Source organism: Acomys russatus, chromosome 19, assembly GCF_903995435.1.
Source record: "Acomys russatus chromosome 19, mAcoRus1.1, whole genome shotgun sequence".
NCBI lineage: Eukaryota > Metazoa > Chordata > Mammalia > Rodentia > Muridae > Acomys > Acomys russatus.
Window position 1 is genome coordinate 30,012,594 of NC_067155.1, and position 16,865 is coordinate 30,029,458.

The 16,865-nt window shown below is 45.0% G+C and overlaps 1 protein-coding gene across 3 annotated transcripts in view; it reads left to right on the forward strand.

Annotated features, from left to right (window-relative positions):
* The window catches only part of Insr (insulin receptor), a 126,964-nt gene that overhangs the window by 80,181 nt on the left and 29,918 nt on the right, over positions 1–16,865 (forward strand). For all 3 annotated transcript variants that reach the window (XM_051162934.1, XM_051162936.1, XM_051162937.1), the window contains exons 6-9: positions 3,642–3,856; positions 6,697–6,823; positions 8,680–8,936; positions 12,840–13,007. In XM_051162934.1, coding sequence (XP_051018891.1) covers positions 3,642–3,856; positions 6,697–6,823; positions 8,680–8,936; positions 12,840–13,007 — 767 coding nt within the window. The remainder of the gene's footprint in view (positions 1–3,641; positions 3,857–6,696; positions 6,824–8,679; positions 8,937–12,839; positions 13,008–16,865) is intronic.

The following is a 16,865-nucleotide window of genomic DNA, read 5'->3' on the forward strand; positions in this document are numbered from 1 at the left end:
AGAATGGCAGCTCGGTTTTCCTCTGTCCTCCACATTTGAATACATTTGTGCGCATGCACCATGCATGCTCATCCATGTATGTGTGAGTGTGTGCATATACTTACACATGCTAAAAACTTAGAGTTTTTCTTTTTAAAAACCAAACTGAACCAAAAATCTGCTAGGTAAAAATGCCTGCCATATTTCTGAATGTACATCTAGCCTAGAAGCACAAAATTCTGCTTTCAAGTCTTCCTAGGGAAGCCAGGGGTACTGGCTGGGATTTGCTAATGGTGGGTGTATCTGCCATAATTATAAGATAAATACCTGCTCACAGCCATGTTTGGAAGCTTCTCCAACCTTGGTTCTCTCAATTCAAAACTCTCTCACTTTAATGGGATAAGAGGTAGTTTATTCTGGGGCCAATTATAAGTAGCATGTCCCAGGAACATTGATAAAGGTTATCATAAATTATATATTCCAATACGGTAACAGCATTGGGAAGTTTTTATATGACTAGAATACAAAGCCACAAACCAAGGCACCTTTAAAATACTTTGGTAGAAATATCAAAGAGGTGAGTAACAGGAAACCAGGGAAATCTCTGCTGTAAGCCTCAGATATCATCCGATGACATTTGAAGTGAAATTTTGGCTGATGGAAGCTGATAATTTGCTACACTAATACATCCCAAAAAGGTTTACAAGCTGGTCACAGTATGTTAGGTCAGACACAGAGGTAGGCAAGAGTGGCTACTAAGGGGGTTAAAGTCAGACCAGGGTAAATTGTAATTAGGCTTTGGACCTGTGTGACATTGCAACCTCTCCATAGTCATTGGAATTTTAATCAATTAATCATCCTTGTAGAAGGTTCAACATAAAAGTTTCATGCCCATACCTATCCCTCCCCTGCCCCCTGCCAGAACTTTTGTTCACTAACCTCTTAAGGGAGACCATTAACTGCTCTTTGTTGAGATGTTGCTCTTGCCTGGCTCCTGGAATTCCACTCCTTCAAGGCATCCTCCCAGCCATCCCCAGGTGTCCTCCCTCATTTTCCTCTCTCTCCATTTCTTTTTTCTTTTTCCTTTCTTCTCCTCCCCCCCTCCCCCCGCTCCCCGAGACAGGGTTTTTCTGTGTAGCCTTGGCTGTCCTGGATTCACTTTGTAGACCAGGCTCACCTCGAACTCACAGCGATCCGCCTGCCTCTGCCTCCCAAGTGCTATCTCTATTTCTTTACGGAGTTGACAACGTGGGCTCCCAGCCATGGCCTGTGACTTGGATCTTGTTTTAACTAAGCTGAAATATTCAGTCCTGACTTCTCTCCTACCCACCACCCCAAGCCTGTCTCTAAAGTTTGCCTCAGGTGACCACTGGGAATCTCAGATACAGCAAGTACCCTTCTGACTTCTTGTTTCTGGGACTCTCCTTTGCTCTGCCCTCCTCCATCCTCCAGGTCCCACACACCTTGCTTGAGTTGAAGAGATGATGAGCAAGAACTGTGAGGAAGATCACTGAAAAATACCGTGGAGAAGTTAGAGTCTCTGTGTTTCTCATGGGCACAAAATGGATGCCTTCTCCCCAGTCTCATAGCTGTAAATCCAGGAAGTGGGGAAGGGACAAAAGGACATGTCAGTCTACACTTTCTTAAAGCAGGACCACACAACTCGATTGGTGATATGCACCTTTAATCCTGGCACTTAAGAGGTGGAAGCAGGCAGATCTCAGGCCTGGCCTGGACTATGTAGAGCTTTCTAAGGCCAGCCAGGGCTACAGAGTGAGTCTCTTTATCAAAACCACTTAAAAAACAAAGAAACAGACAGGAGTACAACACAAAACCAAACGAAACCTTCTGTAGTTTTTAATCCCCAAACTTGATTGCCCTTCTATTTTATTTGCCAGACCTGGCTCACATGGCTATGCTGGAACGTTGTGAGAGACATGAGGAGAATAGATAGTCGTCTTTTCTAACCTTTGTGATTGAGAAAGGCAATTAAAAAGAAGTCTGGAAAGGTGTATGAGAACCAGATTCATCATGCTTAGTAAAACATCCATCTGTTCATGCGGATATTCCTGTCACAGTTCTTTTTTTTTTTTAAGTTAAAGCCCAGGCCTTTTGATTGGCTGGGCTTTCTGGAACCAACCAGAGCAGTCCATTAGAATTATAATATAAGCCATGAATGAGAATTTCAGCCGTCTAGGGCCCAACTAAAAATTTTTAAAAGGGAAAGCTGAGATTAATTTTACTTCTGCACTTTACCTAACCCATTATGTCTCCATGTGACATCTCTTTGAATCTATCCTCTCTCTCTCTATCTCTCTCTCTCTCTCTCTCTCTCTCTCTCTCTCTCTCTCTCTCTCTCTCTCTCTCTCTCTCTCTCTCTAATTAGGACTCATTTACCCCAGATGAGCTTTGAGCTTGCTATGATGACCTTGAACTTCTGATTCTTCTGCTTATCTGTCCTGGAGTATGCAGTGCTGGGATGGAGTCCAGGCCTTTTGAGTATAGAGCAAGCCTTTATAAACCAAGCTACATCTCCAGTGTTTTTTTTTCCCCCCTGCCCAGGCAGTTTGGAACTATTAGCCCATTCACATGGCACACAGGGAATGACTTTTGTGCCCATCATGGAGGTCCAGGTGCCTCCCTTCCCCACTCATTGCCTGCTGGAGGGATGCTCATGGTCCAAAACTCAACTCAGCTCTAATAAAGGCACCAAGAATATATAAACTAGAGTTTCTTTCTTCTTTTTTCTTTCTTCCTATTTTCCTCTCTCTCCCTTCTTTTTTCTTTCCTCCTCTTCCTCCTCTTCCTCTTCCTCTTCCTCCTCCTCCTCTTCCTCCTTCTCCTCGTCCTCGTCCTCCTCCTCCTCCTCGAAGGCTATATATTCATGGTATTGGTCTAGTATGTATTAGACCAGATAGTTTGTTTTACTGCAGCTTCCTGGTATTTCTTCATGCCTGTTAGGTAAAGATGACCTCTCTGCTCTTCTCCTGGTTTCAGCTCATGTGTTTATGTGTCTTCAATTTTTCCCCTTCCCAAACCCAGTCTGACTACAACCCTCCTCCCCTCTGTCTCTTCATCCTCCATCAATTTGCCTCCTCTTTCTTCTCCAGCTCCTTCCTTTCTTCTTATTTTGCTATTGAGTCTAGTGCTTGGTGCATGCTAAGCAAGCCCTTTACCATTGAGCCATGCTTCCAGCCTCTCACTGGGGAATTCTAGGCAGGGTATCTCCTACTGAGCCACATCCCCAGCCCATCACTGGAGGATCCTAGGCAGGTGCTTTACCCCTGAAGCCATGCCCTCAACCCTTACTGGGAGATTCTAGGTAGGGGCTCTATCCCATAGCTACAGCCCCAGTCCCTCATTGGGAGATTCTAGGAGAGGATTCTTTACTTTTCTTACTATGAAAATCTGTCAACTTCCTTGTTTTCTATATTCCCAAAGATATTTTTTTTTGAGTCTGTACATGTAAAGTATTTTAGATCACAATCAACCCCCATGCATTTCTCTTACTCCTCATAGATCCACCCTCATTCCCTCTCAAGTTTATTTTTAAAAACAAAGTTACAACCCACTGAGTGCACTTTGTGGCACCTGCTATCTTAACATCAAAGAAGATAGGGTGTGGAGTGACTAGTGATGCCTGTGTGTGTGTGTCTCTGTAGGAACTATTCTTTCTATGCCTTGGACAACCAGAACCTGAGGCAGCTCTGGGACTGGAGCAAACACAACCTCACCATCACTCAGGGAAAGCTCTTTTTCCACTACAACCCCAAACTCTGCTTGTCAGAAATTCACAAGATGGAAGAAGTTTCCGGAACCAAGGGCCGCCAGGAGAGGAATGACATTGCCCTGAAGACCAATGGGGACCAGGCATCCTGTAAGTCGCTTCATTTTCATATCCTGAGTGGCTGCCCTCTGTCAGCCATGGGGAAGGTGCCGTTGTCTTTTGTTGAGGTTCTGTGAGAGGAGTTTTAAAATACCAAAGGTAGGCATGTATATGTGTGCATATGTGTGCATGTGTGTGCATATGTGTGCATGTGCGTGCATATTTATATGCACACGTGTGTGTGTGTGTGTGTGTGTGTGTGTGTGTGTGTAGAGATGTGCACATGTCTGTGGAGGCCAGGGGACGAGCCCAGGTATTGTGACGTGGACATCATCTACTAGTGTTCTTTTTGTCTGATAGGATTTCTTGCTGCCTGACGTGCACTAATAGGCTTAGTGGGCTGGTCTGAGAACTACAGGGATATCTGTCTTTCCTACTTTTTCAGTGCTGGGCTTAGAAGTGTGCATCACTGTTTTAGTCAGTGTCCTATTGCTGTAATGAGACACACAACCGAAACAGTTTTTCTAGGAGAAGCATTTAGTTGGGGCTGGCTCACAGTTTCAGAAGCTTAGTCCATTGGTATCATTGTATAGAGCATGGTGGCAGACAGGTAGGCATGGGGCTGACAGCTCACATCCTGATCCACAGTCAGAGGCAGAGAGAAGAGAACCTGGGCCTGGCATGGGGTTTTGAACCTCAAACTTTACCCCTAGTGACACAGTTCCCCAAACAAGGCCACAGCTCCTAAGCCTTTCCAAACACTCCCACAGTGGACTAAGCATTTAAACATATGACCAGTGGTGGCCATTCTTACCCAAGCTACCACTGGCTCCTATAGACTTGTAGCCATATCATAATGCAAAATGCATTCAGCCCAACTTCAAAAGCCACCCCCCTAGTCAATCACAGTTTCAACCCAGTTTAAAAATACAAGGTCTCTTCTGAGACTCATGGCAATCTCTTAACTGTAACTCCCTGTAAAATAAAAAAGCAGATCACATCCTTGCAACTTACAGTGGCACAGAAAATAAAGTACTGTTGCGAAAGGGAGGGAAGCAAGCATGGTGACGAAATACTGGACGAAAGCAAGGCTGGTGCCCAGAAAGGCAAACTCCAAACTGTATTAGATGGCGCTTCCTTTCCAGCCTTGCTGAATGCATCACTCTTTTCTCTCTTGGGCAGATTTTTTTGGGCAGACATCCTCCAGAGCTGGCATTTCCAACATCTTGGGGATGTTCTAATGCCATTCAGGCTTCATTTGCACAGCTTCATACAATGACCTACCTTGGCCTCCATGCGTGGACTCCCTTGTTTGGCTAATTGGGGACCAAGCATTCAAACATAAGAGCCTATGGGGGCCATTCTCTTTCAAACCACCACAGACAGGATGGCTCCAGATTTTTTTTTCTCTCCCCCCTCCTTGTTCCCTCTCCCCCTTCTTTTCTTCCCTCCCATCATGGCTGTCGTCATCTTGTTGTCTTCTTCTTCCTTCTTCCAAATCCTCAAGCTTACAAATGGAGCATTTACCAAGTAAACTCTTCCCAGCCCAGCAGAGGCAGGTTTTTGTTTTTTTGTATCTTTTCTGAGCCTGTTGCACAGTACAGTGTCTGATGCCACATAAGCATAAAGCTAGTGCTGAGGGCATCAAGGTTGATGAAGTACATGTGGCAGTCTGGGAAGCAACGACAAGATGAACTTTGGGGCTAGAGAGATGGTTCCATTCTGTTGCTCTGACCCAAAGCAAGTTGAGGAAGAAAGCTTATTTTATCTTACGTTTCCAGGCTATAATGTATCATTAAGGGAGGTCAGAGCAAAAACTCAAGGCAGGAATCTGGAGGCAGGAACTGAGACAGTAACCATGGAAGAATCCTGTTTATGGCCCGCTACCTTTTTATGTAGCCCAAGGCTGCCCACTCAGAGATGGGACTGCCCACAGTGGGCGAGGTCCTTCCTACATCAATTCAAAATTATAGACACGACCACAGGGCAATCTCATGGAGGAAGATTTTCAATTGAGGTTCTCTCTTCCCAGGTGTGTCCAGTTGACAATCAAGATTAGCCATCACACCTGCACATACACGAACATGCATACACATACATAAAAAAGATGACCCCTTTGCTCAAAAATGGCCGACTAGTTGTCCTTTTTGCATGGATCATCCATGCTTCATTTGAGCATCTTACTTGGTTAAGTCTTTAACACGTAATTGATCTGGTGACTCCCCACCTTTCAAACTCAGCAAGCCCAGTCCTCTCTTTGCCTGGATGAGACACATATGAGCAATAGCTGGTTATAAACACTGCCTGTTTTAATTGTCAACTTGATACAATCTAGAAGTCTGGGAAGAGAGTCTTAATGGAAGATTTGTTCAGATCAGGTTCTTAGCTGACGATTGATTTTTGCGGGGCGGGGTGGGCGGGGGAAGGGAGTGCAGGTCTTACTGGCCCGAGCTCACCAAGTAAACTTGCATGGCTTGGGCTTTGTTTTTGATTGTTAACTGAAGCGAGAAGAGCCATTTCATGGACTGGATCTTGAGCAATACGAGAGCAGAGAGAGCTAGCTAAGTATAAGCAGCAAGCAGGCACCATGTATGTGCGCTTTCTTCTTTGTTAGTGACTGTGGATGCTGAGAAATGAACAAGGCCTTGGGTTCCCTGTTAATTTCCCTGAAATGATAGACTCTGACCTGGAATTGTAAGCCAAACAAACACTTCCCTCCTTAAATTGCTTTTTTTTTCCTTTTACAATATTTTATCACAGCAACAAAATGAAACTAGGACCCTCACCTTCCCTCAAGCCACCTCCCTTCTCAAAGAGGCAGGATGCCGAACACTTCGATCTGCAAGTAACTCCAGCTGCCTGACTCTTTTTTTTCTCTTGAACCTTTCTAGGTGAAAATGAATTACTTAAATTTTCTTTCATTCGGACGTCTTTTGACAAGATCTTGCTAAGGTGGGAGCCCTACTGGCCCCCCGACTTCCGAGACCTCCTGGGATTCATGCTGTTCTACAAAGAAGCGTAAGTAGGAGGGAGGTAGCCTGCTCGTTATGCTCCTTGCCGCAGGGACAGACAAAGCCCGTCGAGAAGAAGCCTAAGGAAGGGAGGCTTTATCTCCGCTCACATCTTGCATGCTGGGGATGTCATAGCAGCTGGTCACATGGCATCCACAGGCAGGAAGCAGAGAGATGAAGGCTGGTGCTCAGCTCACACTTGCTTTAAAATAAGATACTATTTTAAGTGTATTCTTTTTACATTTTCATATATGTGTCTAGTGTATTCTGATCATATCCGTTCACCAGTTTCTCCCTCCACATTCCTCTAGCATGTCCATCCTGTTTCCTTCCTTAGTTCTGTGCTCTCTGTGTTACTGTTAACAGTCCCCTGAATCCAGTTGGTGCTGTCTGTGTGTACATGCATGTGGAGCCATACACTGATGCATGCGCAACCGATCAGTGTCCACATCAGCCAAAGAGAAGTGATTTCACCTTCCTTAGTTGCTACACACTACGCCTCTGCTAGGAGAGGAGTTTGGAGCCCTTTGCCATCCTTGTTGGGATGTTGACTGGCTTGACTTGGTGCAGGCAACCATACCTGGCCTGAGTTGATGTGTGTGGCAGCTGTGCCATGTGCAGAAGTCAGCATTTCGGAGCTCCTTCCTATCTACTCTCTTCTCTTTCTTCAAACTAGAGATGCACCCGTCTCCATCTGCTAGTGCTGAGATTACAAATGCTCACCACTACACCTGGCCTTTCCATGCGTGCTAGGGATTGAACTCCGGTCCTCAGGCTTGTGCAGGAAGCACATTGCTCACTGAGCCATCTCCTCGGGAACAGCAGTCATTTGTTGATAACTCATGTTGACAATGTTACAAGTACATAGAAAATGTTGGCGTGGGAAGGAAGGAAGGAAGAAAGAAAGAAAGTACATTGACTACATGTAAGGTACCATACACCACACACCCTGGGTATATGGCAGAGTCTCAGTCATTTACCCCTGTGGCTGTGATGTAGGCTGAGAGCTGGTGCTCTGCGACAGTAGTCAGCATCATGCTGCTAGCTTTGAGTAAGACCCACGTTCAGAATTGGAAATATGATAAAGTTCACTTTTGGGAGGCTGGAGAGGAGGCTCAGCTGGGAAGAGCGCCTCCTGCGCTTCCACGCAACCTGAGTTTGATTTCAGCATCCAAGTCAGGCATCTCACACCGCCAGAACCAGGGAATCCTGTATTCTCTTCTGGGCCCTGAAAGCTCGTGCATATAATTAGACACACTTAGATACATATTCAGACTTTTAGAAAAATCTCGCTCTGGGATGTACTTGAAATCCCAGCTCCGAGGAGCTGGGGAGATCTTTGGGGTGTTTGCCTAGCCAGCCTAGCGTACGAGGTGGATTTCAGGCCTGATAACATCACCACATCACAAAATACCACCATACACCACACCACACCACAAAAGACAAGGTGGGAGTCAGGTGTGTACGCCATTAATCCCAGCACTGCGGAAACTAGAGTCAGGCAGGTTTCTGTGACTTTGAGGCCAGCCAGGACTAGAAAGTGTCTCAACAAACAGAAAAAAACAAGGTAGCTCATACACGACAGTGTTCTCCAGGGCCACGCATATACACTTAACCCCCACAAACACATACACGTGCGTGCACAAAAGCACGTGCACACGCACGCACACACATGCATGCATGCACACACACACACACAGGCATGCACGCACGCACATGCGCACACACACACTGTGCACCAAGCCAAACAGAAAAAAGTGAGTCTACGTCTTATAACTCTCCAAGATCCCCAGTGTACTTAGTAAGTACTGACATTGACATGTGCACAGCGGTAACCCACCTCTCCCTCTTATTTCTCAAAAGCCCTTATCAGAATGTGACGGAGTTTGATGGGCAGGATGCTTGTGGCTCCAACAGCTGGACCGTGGTGGATATCGACCCACCGCAGAGGTCCAACGACCCCAAATCTCAGACCCCAAGCCACCCTGGGTGGCTGATGAGGGGTCTCAAGCCCTGGACCCAGTATGCCATCTTTGTCAAGACTTTAGTTACCTTCTCTGATGAACGCCGGACCTATGGAGCCAAAAGTGACATCATCTACGTGCAGACAGATGCCACCAGTAAGTGTGTCCTGTGAATATGGGTTTGCTGTTGGACTGACACTTTTACCTTTGACAGGCAGCTTAGTGATGTTCCATGACAGGTTTTCTCCTGTGTTTGGCTCTCGGGGAGCTAAAGTCTGAGGCTTATATTTTCAGATGTAATGAAATTATAAGCCATGAACCACTTCAGAGCTCAAGGGTTCACTCTCGGGATGGGAAGATGGCCTAACGTGTAAGATTATATGCTGTTCCCATTACCCTAATTGAAAGTCGGGCGTGACCATGTCCATGCACCAGAGCACTGGGGCTCAGGGCCAGGACGAGGGGAACACTAGAATCTGATGCTGCCAGCCTAGCTTCAGTCTCAGTGAAAGATCTTGTTGCAAAAGAGTAAGGTAGACAGTGATAGAATGGGATACCTAACTTCCTCCTCTGGCCTCTGCACATGTGCAGACACCATATATCTAGCACACTCATGCACACATATGTCCCACACACACACCCCCCCACATATAATACACACTACATATGACACACATGTGTATACCCACACCCTACGTATAACAGACACACGATATGTAACACACACATGAAAACCTACCTACCACATATTTTATATATATATATATATATATACACACACACATATACATGCCATACATATTACATGTAACACACACATGTGCGTACCACACATAACACACACTATATATAATACTCAGACACCACATATGACATGTATGTATGTACACACATCACATATAACATGCTTATATGCAACATATAGCATATATGAGCACACACAGTAAAACACACACACAGTACACACTCACACCACACATATAACATGTACATGTAGTACACATCTTCTTGAATTCAGGACAGCTGCGATACACGCAGAAGACCGTCTTTAACCTCTGTAACTGGGAGGGGAGATGCTGAGTGTGGTGGTACACACATTTACTTTTCCTCTTGGAAGGTGGAGGTAGATGGATCTTTACGAGTTCAAGCCCAACCTGGTCTATGTGGTGACTTCTAGGGCTACACAGTAAGACTTTTCTTAAGAAGCGAATTCAAGCCGGACGTGGCGGCGCACACCTTTAATCCCAGCACTTGGGAGGCAGAGGCAGGCGGATCGCTGTGAGTTCGAGGCCAGCCTGGTCTACAAAGCGAGTCCAGGACAGCCAGGGCTACACAGAGAAACCCTGTCTCGAAAAACCAACCAACCAACCAACCAACCAACCAAACAAGAAGTGAATGCAATCAATAAATAACTTAATTTAAAATGAGAGCTGTTGAGGCAAGAGAATGGTTGTCTATTTGAGGCCAGCCATATCAAGACCTTGTCACAATGTCAAAACACCAATAAAATAATAGCAGAATGTTTGAGAGGTAGAGGCAGGAGGATCAGCAGTTCAGGATCATTCCTTTCTACATATTAAGTTTGAAGACAACCTGGACTCAGGCCCCCCTCCCCCAAATAACGCCGCCGCCACCATCACCACCACCACCACCATCACCACCCACCACTACCACCACCACCGACAACCAAACCAACTCCTAGAAAATAACAACAGAAATTAAACTTTGTCTACTGTATATTACTTTAGTTGGTCTAGGTTACTATTGCTGTTGTTAATTTCTATTAGTTACAAATTAAGCTTTATCATAGGTATGTACATGTGGAAAATATTAATGGTTCAGTGCCGTGTGTGGTTTTACATATCGCTGCAGTTGCAAATGTGCCACCATAGAGAAGGTGGGGGGCGACAACTGCATGCTTTACCCATCCTGTCTTGGTGTAATCTTGTTTTATTTATTTATACACTCTTGTTTCTCTCTTCCCTCATTTTTCTTCTTTATGGCTATAATGTCTCATAACAAATTAGTTGTATTTCTGTCAAGCTTCTTAGCTTAGTAGTTTTAACAAGGAGATAATTCTGTCCCTCTCAGGGGAGGGAAGATACCTGTCAATGTCCGGAGACATTTTTGCTGGGAAGTGGGATGGTTGACAAGGAGTTATCTGCCCCAAATGTGAACACGCAGAGAGTTAGCGACCCCATCACAAGAGTCTTTGTTTCATTCATTGTCCTGATTTCTTCACCATCTACACTCTTATCTTGTATCTAGACCGAGTTTGTCACAGACTTCTGCCTTCCTGGTCTGTGCACACTTTTTGCTTTCTGCTTTGAGAACTCTTTGTGCTCCCTCTTCAGCTCTCTCAGTCTCCTCCATTTGTGCGTGTGTGTGCGTGCGCATGTGTGTGCTGGCATGTGTGTATCTTATTTGAATGTGGCACGTGCCAGAGGTTCGCCTTGGGATCTTCCTCAGTTGTTTTTCCACCTTATTCGTTGTGGCCAGGTCTCTCAGTAAACCCAGAGGTTGCTTGCCCTCTGCTTATCCTCTGTGCCTGCTGGGTCTGTAGGTAGGCTGCTGGGGCGTGCCACCTGGGTCTGTAGGTAGGCTGCTGTGGCCGTGCCACATGGATCTGTAGGTAGGCTGCTATAGCCATGCCGCCTGGGTCCGTAGGTAGGCTGCTGTGGCCGTGCTGCCTGGCACTTATGTGGGTGCTGGGGATATGAACTGTCCTCAGGCTTCTGTGGTAAGGGCTTCACCCACGGAGCTATCTCCCTGGCCTCACGATACCACCATTCTTCAGGGGGAAGATTTTAGGGTGTATTTTGAAGGATGTCCCATGAAAGATGAATGACACTCTCTGGGGATGGGCATGTGGCTTAGTTGGTAGTTTGCTTGCTCAGCATGTATGAAGCCTTAGGTTAAATCCAAGTTCCCCAAACCACATAAACCAGGTAAAGTGGTGTGTATGCTCAATTTTTCTTAACCAATATATTTTATTAACAATTTATTGACCGAGCATACGTCACTTATAACCCGACTAACCAAAACAATAGGAAATGAGGATTAATGGACACAATAACAAAACCGTAAGGATATCAGTTCCGAGGAGCAATTCTCCTGGTGTGAGCAGCAGGATTTCTTCTGCTGGAACCTGGAGTAACCAGAACCCGGAACCTCAGCAGGAGCTGGAGTCCTGAAGCCTTCCCTCAGCGGTTCTCTCTAGGAGTGTCTTGAAGTGCAGCGATGAACAGCCAAAACTATCCCAAGTCTCCAAAAAGCCCCAGCCTCTAGTTCTGGGCTCATTTATATATCTCCTCCCAGAGTCTGTTCACGGGATCTTTTCAGCTGGCAACAATCAAGCTCCCGCATGAGATGGTTGGTCTTCTAGTGGATTAGCCTCACCTGTTCTCTCATGAGACCGTTCCAATCCCACACTTAGAATCCTAAAAACAGGTTTATCTCTCCTTCAGTGGTGCGTGTCTCTCACTGTAGCGCTCAGGAGATAGGTAGGAGGAGCAGGAGTTCAAGCTCATCCTTGGCTCCATTGTAAGTTTGAGGCTGGTGTGGCCTACATGATGAGAGCCTGTTTCCAAAACAAACAGACAAAAACAGTTCGATGGCTTCAGGTACTCTCAATGACTCTCTTTGATTTCGTGCACGTGTTAACCAAAATTCATGTCTTGCCTTGATTATTATTATTATTATTATTATTATTATTATTATTATTATTATTATTATTATTATTATTATTATTATTATTTTGGTCCCAGGAACATTTCCTAGTGCCCACAACAGCAGGAGCCTTTAGCATCTGTCCAAAATGTTTGGAGCAAATGAGTGGATGGTGGCCACATACCCTCAGTGTGAATGGACAATGTTCTGGTCATTCCTGCTGGCCTGGGCAAGCCTTTCACCTGTTCCTAGTTTTTTTTTCTGGCATTAAATAATGCTATAGCAAATGTAACTGTGGTTTTACTGGGGCTATCCTTTCCTCCTCCCAGGTACACCCAACAACTCACATATTCTCCCTCATGGTAAATGTGTTTCTTTTCTCCTTTACAGATCCTTCTGTCCCCCTGGATCCCATATCAGTTTCTAATTCCTCGTCTCAGATTATCTTAAAGTGGAAGCCGCCCTCCGACCCCAATGGCAACATCACGCACTACCTGGTCTACTGGGAGAGGCAGGCGGAGGACAGCGAGCTGTTTGAGTTGGATTACTGTCTCAAAGGTGAGCACAAGCCACTGACATGGGGTTGGCTGCACCTCAGTTCTCTTACTCTCTTTTTTCTGTTTACCAGGGTGTGTGTATATATGTGTACCTGTGCACACGCACTTGTACTCCATTCTTTCTCACATAAGACACACTTAGAGTGTGTGTGTGTGTTCATGTATGTATATATTGTGTATAGATGTGTGTAGGTTTGTGTGTATATGCATGTGTGGAGGTCAGAGAGTAACTTTAGGTGTATGTCTGAGAATGCTGTCCATCTTGTTTTTAATGTTTTTGCTTGGTTTATGAGGCGGTCTCATGAAGACCAACCTAGACTTAAGCTCACTATGTAGCTCAGGAAGACATTAGACTCCCTGCTCCTCCTGCCTCTACCTCCTAAGTGTTGGGATTACAGGACTATACCATCAAGCCTAATTTATACAATGCCAAGGATTCAAATCCAAGGCCGCAGGGGTGCTAACAGTGTACCAACAGATCTACACTGCCAACCCACTTCATTCTTTGAATTGAAAGTATTTTTATTCTATTTATTTATTTGCCTAGTCTCTCTCTGTGCGTGGGCATGCATGTGCCATGACGTGTGTGTGGAGGGCAGAGGACAGCTTACAGGACTTTGTTGTCTTATCAGCCATGTGGGTCCCAGGGCTCAAACTCATCTGCTTAGGCATGGAGGCGTGCTCTTTCACCTGCACTCACAGTCTCCCCAGTGCACATACACACATCTTCAGACATTGCACATGGGCTCGCACTCACCATCTCTCTAGTGCACACACACATCTTTAGACAAGGCACATGGACCTGCACTCATCATCTCCCTGGTGCACACACACATCTTTAGATATTGCTCATGGACTCACACACACCATGTCCCCAGTGCGTACACACATCTTTAGACATTGCACAAGGAGTCACACTTACCTTCTCCCCAGTGCACACACACACACACACACACACACACACACACACACACACACACACACACACACACACACACATCTTTAGATATTGTTTAGGGATCTATACTTGACATCTCCCAGTGGAAACCGACATTTTTAAACATTGTACATGGATCCATACTCACTAATCTCCAATGCACACACACATATTTTATATTGTACATGGATTCATACTCTGGAGGCTGCTGAAAATCTGATGCAGCACTTCCCCAGAGTGTCCAAAGCCCTGGGTTCAGTCCCCAGTACTGCAAATCAAGCAAGGACTAGATATAATGGTGAAACACATTCAATGCTTCATTCACCTATGAGCCTTACAGTGGATAGACATATATTAAATATGGAAATTGGAGTAATAAATGTTTTCATTGTTTCCTTGTGATAGAAACATTCAAGGTCTTTGCAGTACTGGTTGTACAGGCTGACGCGCGCGCGTGTGTGTGTGTGTGAGTGTGCATGCACACGTGTACAGTGGAGAGGCAAAGTGGACAAGATTTATGAAGTAGCAGTTCCATGAAGCGTCCTGAAGTTGCCTTGCATGGTTACTATATTGTATATTATATATTTCAAAATAACTGAAAATGGGTTATCAAAAAGGAAACCTAGGGGACATCAAGATGGCTTGGTGGATAGATGTATTTGCTGCCAAACCTGATGACCGAAGATAGGTATCTAGGAGCTAAATAGTGCAGCGAACTTACTCCCCAAAGCTATCATCTGACCTCTAGCCACTGTGGCACACACATACACATGCATACTAAATCTATTAAAACAAAGTAAAAAGTCACAACCCACCATCAAATCAGAGAAGGTAAAAGTTTGCTCTTCTTTCAGTTGGTTGCTTTTGTTTTTGATCAGAATAACTGTTGTTTCGGTTAGCAATATCCTTAGCCTGTGACCTTGTTGAAGCAGGCCAAGGGGGCTGCTGGAGAGGTGTGGCTGAGGTCTGCGCTTGGATCCACCCCTGGCCTGGCATCTGGTTTTGGCTAAGTCATGCAGCAAGTAGTCTGTCTCCTTTTGTGGAGAAGGGGAGGAGGACAGATGACTCCTGGGAACTGTCCCAACTCTAAGATCATGTGCTGTATGCATGCCTATGACATCATCCCTGCCTGGGCCAGGATCGCCAACTTGATTTATCTCTTTGCATACTTTATATAACTTGAGAGTAAGTCCAGGCCTGGGCTCAGCTCTGACCTATTGGCTCTACATTTGAGAACATGAAACCACTAGGTAGCAATGCTTCCGGCAAATGCCGAAGCTCTACTTTTTCCATCTGTTAAAAACAAAAACAAAGCCAGTAACTTTAAAAGAGTTGATTTTGCCATTGTTTGTTTTCAACAAGGTTTCATGTGGTCCAGGCTGGCCTTAACCTCATGATGGAGCTCAAAGATGACCCTGGCCATCCTGTGGCAGTCACTGGAGTGCTAAGATGACAGGTGTTCTCCACTGTGCCAGGCTAACCACACCAAACTTTCATCCAGCAAAGGGAAATTCATGATTACAGGGGCTGAGCATATAGCTTGGCTGGTAGAGAGCTTCCTAGCATGCAGAAAGCCCTGGGCTCTATTCCCTGCACCACACAGACCCCTTGTGGTGGCAGAGGCCCGTGATGGCAGCATTTGGGAGGTAGAGGCAGGAAGGTTGTGTACTTAAATCATCCTTACCTGTATAGCAAGTTGTAGTCCATTCTGAAGTATGCGAAACAAGAACACAACCACCTTAAATCCACGAATACCATAGGATTGTTTAAAGATGGTGATGTGTGATCATCACAGAATTTAATCACACATGCATGTTTACGTGTGTCTGTACATGTGTCTGTGTGTGTCTGTCTGTATATACGCATGCATGTTTCTACTCGTGTTTGGAGTCTGACCGAGCCATCTTTCCACTGTGTACATACACATTTTTAAATGTTCCATACTCTGCTGGAAGCATACGCAGGGCTGTATTTGAAGTTCATATCAGGTGTCTTTGTGGCTCTCCACCTTGTTTTTTTGAGGCAGTGTTTCTCAGTGGAACGGATGCTCACTAATTTTGCTATACTGGCTGGTCAGTGAGTTCCAGGGATCCTTCTGTCTTTACTTTCCCAGCACTGAGGAGTAAGATGTGCGTTATTATGTCTTTTTTTTTGAGACACGGTTTCTCTGTGTGGCCTTGGCTATCCTGGACTTGCTTTGTAGACCAGGCTACAAAGTATACAGTATGGTCGCCATGTTAGGAGGGAATGGGATGTCAGTGTTGAGTGAGGACAGAGCTTTGGTTCAGATGAGAAAGTTCTGGAAATGGGTAGAGGTGATGGTTGTGCCACACTGTAAACAGGCAGTGCCACTAACTGTTTCACATGATTTCAATAGTAACATTTTATGTTATGCTTATTTAGCATAATTTCACCAATACATACATTAAATAACCAGTAGTAGCTTTCTATTAGTGTCACAAATTGATTTTTTTTTAAAAAAAATGTGATAAATATGGAGCTAAGGAAATGATGCTGCATAAAATGTTTGCTGTATAAACAGGAGGACCTGCGTTTGGATCCCCAACTACGTAGAAAAACACTGGCTTTGGTTGCAGGCATTTGTAACCATCACACTGGGGTGGGAGAGACAGGCTGATCCCATGAGTGCGCTGGCCAGCTAGCTTAGCAAGTGGTGAGGTCCAGGTTTAGTGAGATGCTCTATCTCAATAAATAAGATAGAGGTCTGGCAAGACTAAATTTAATCCCTGAAACCAACATCGTAGAAGGAGAAAATAGATTGCTGAAAGTTGACTTTTGACCTTCACATGTGTACCCTCACTTGTTCCCCTCCCATACATTAATTTAATAATAATAATAATAATAATAATAATAATAATAATAATAATAATAATAATAATAACCTTCACATGTGTGCCCTCA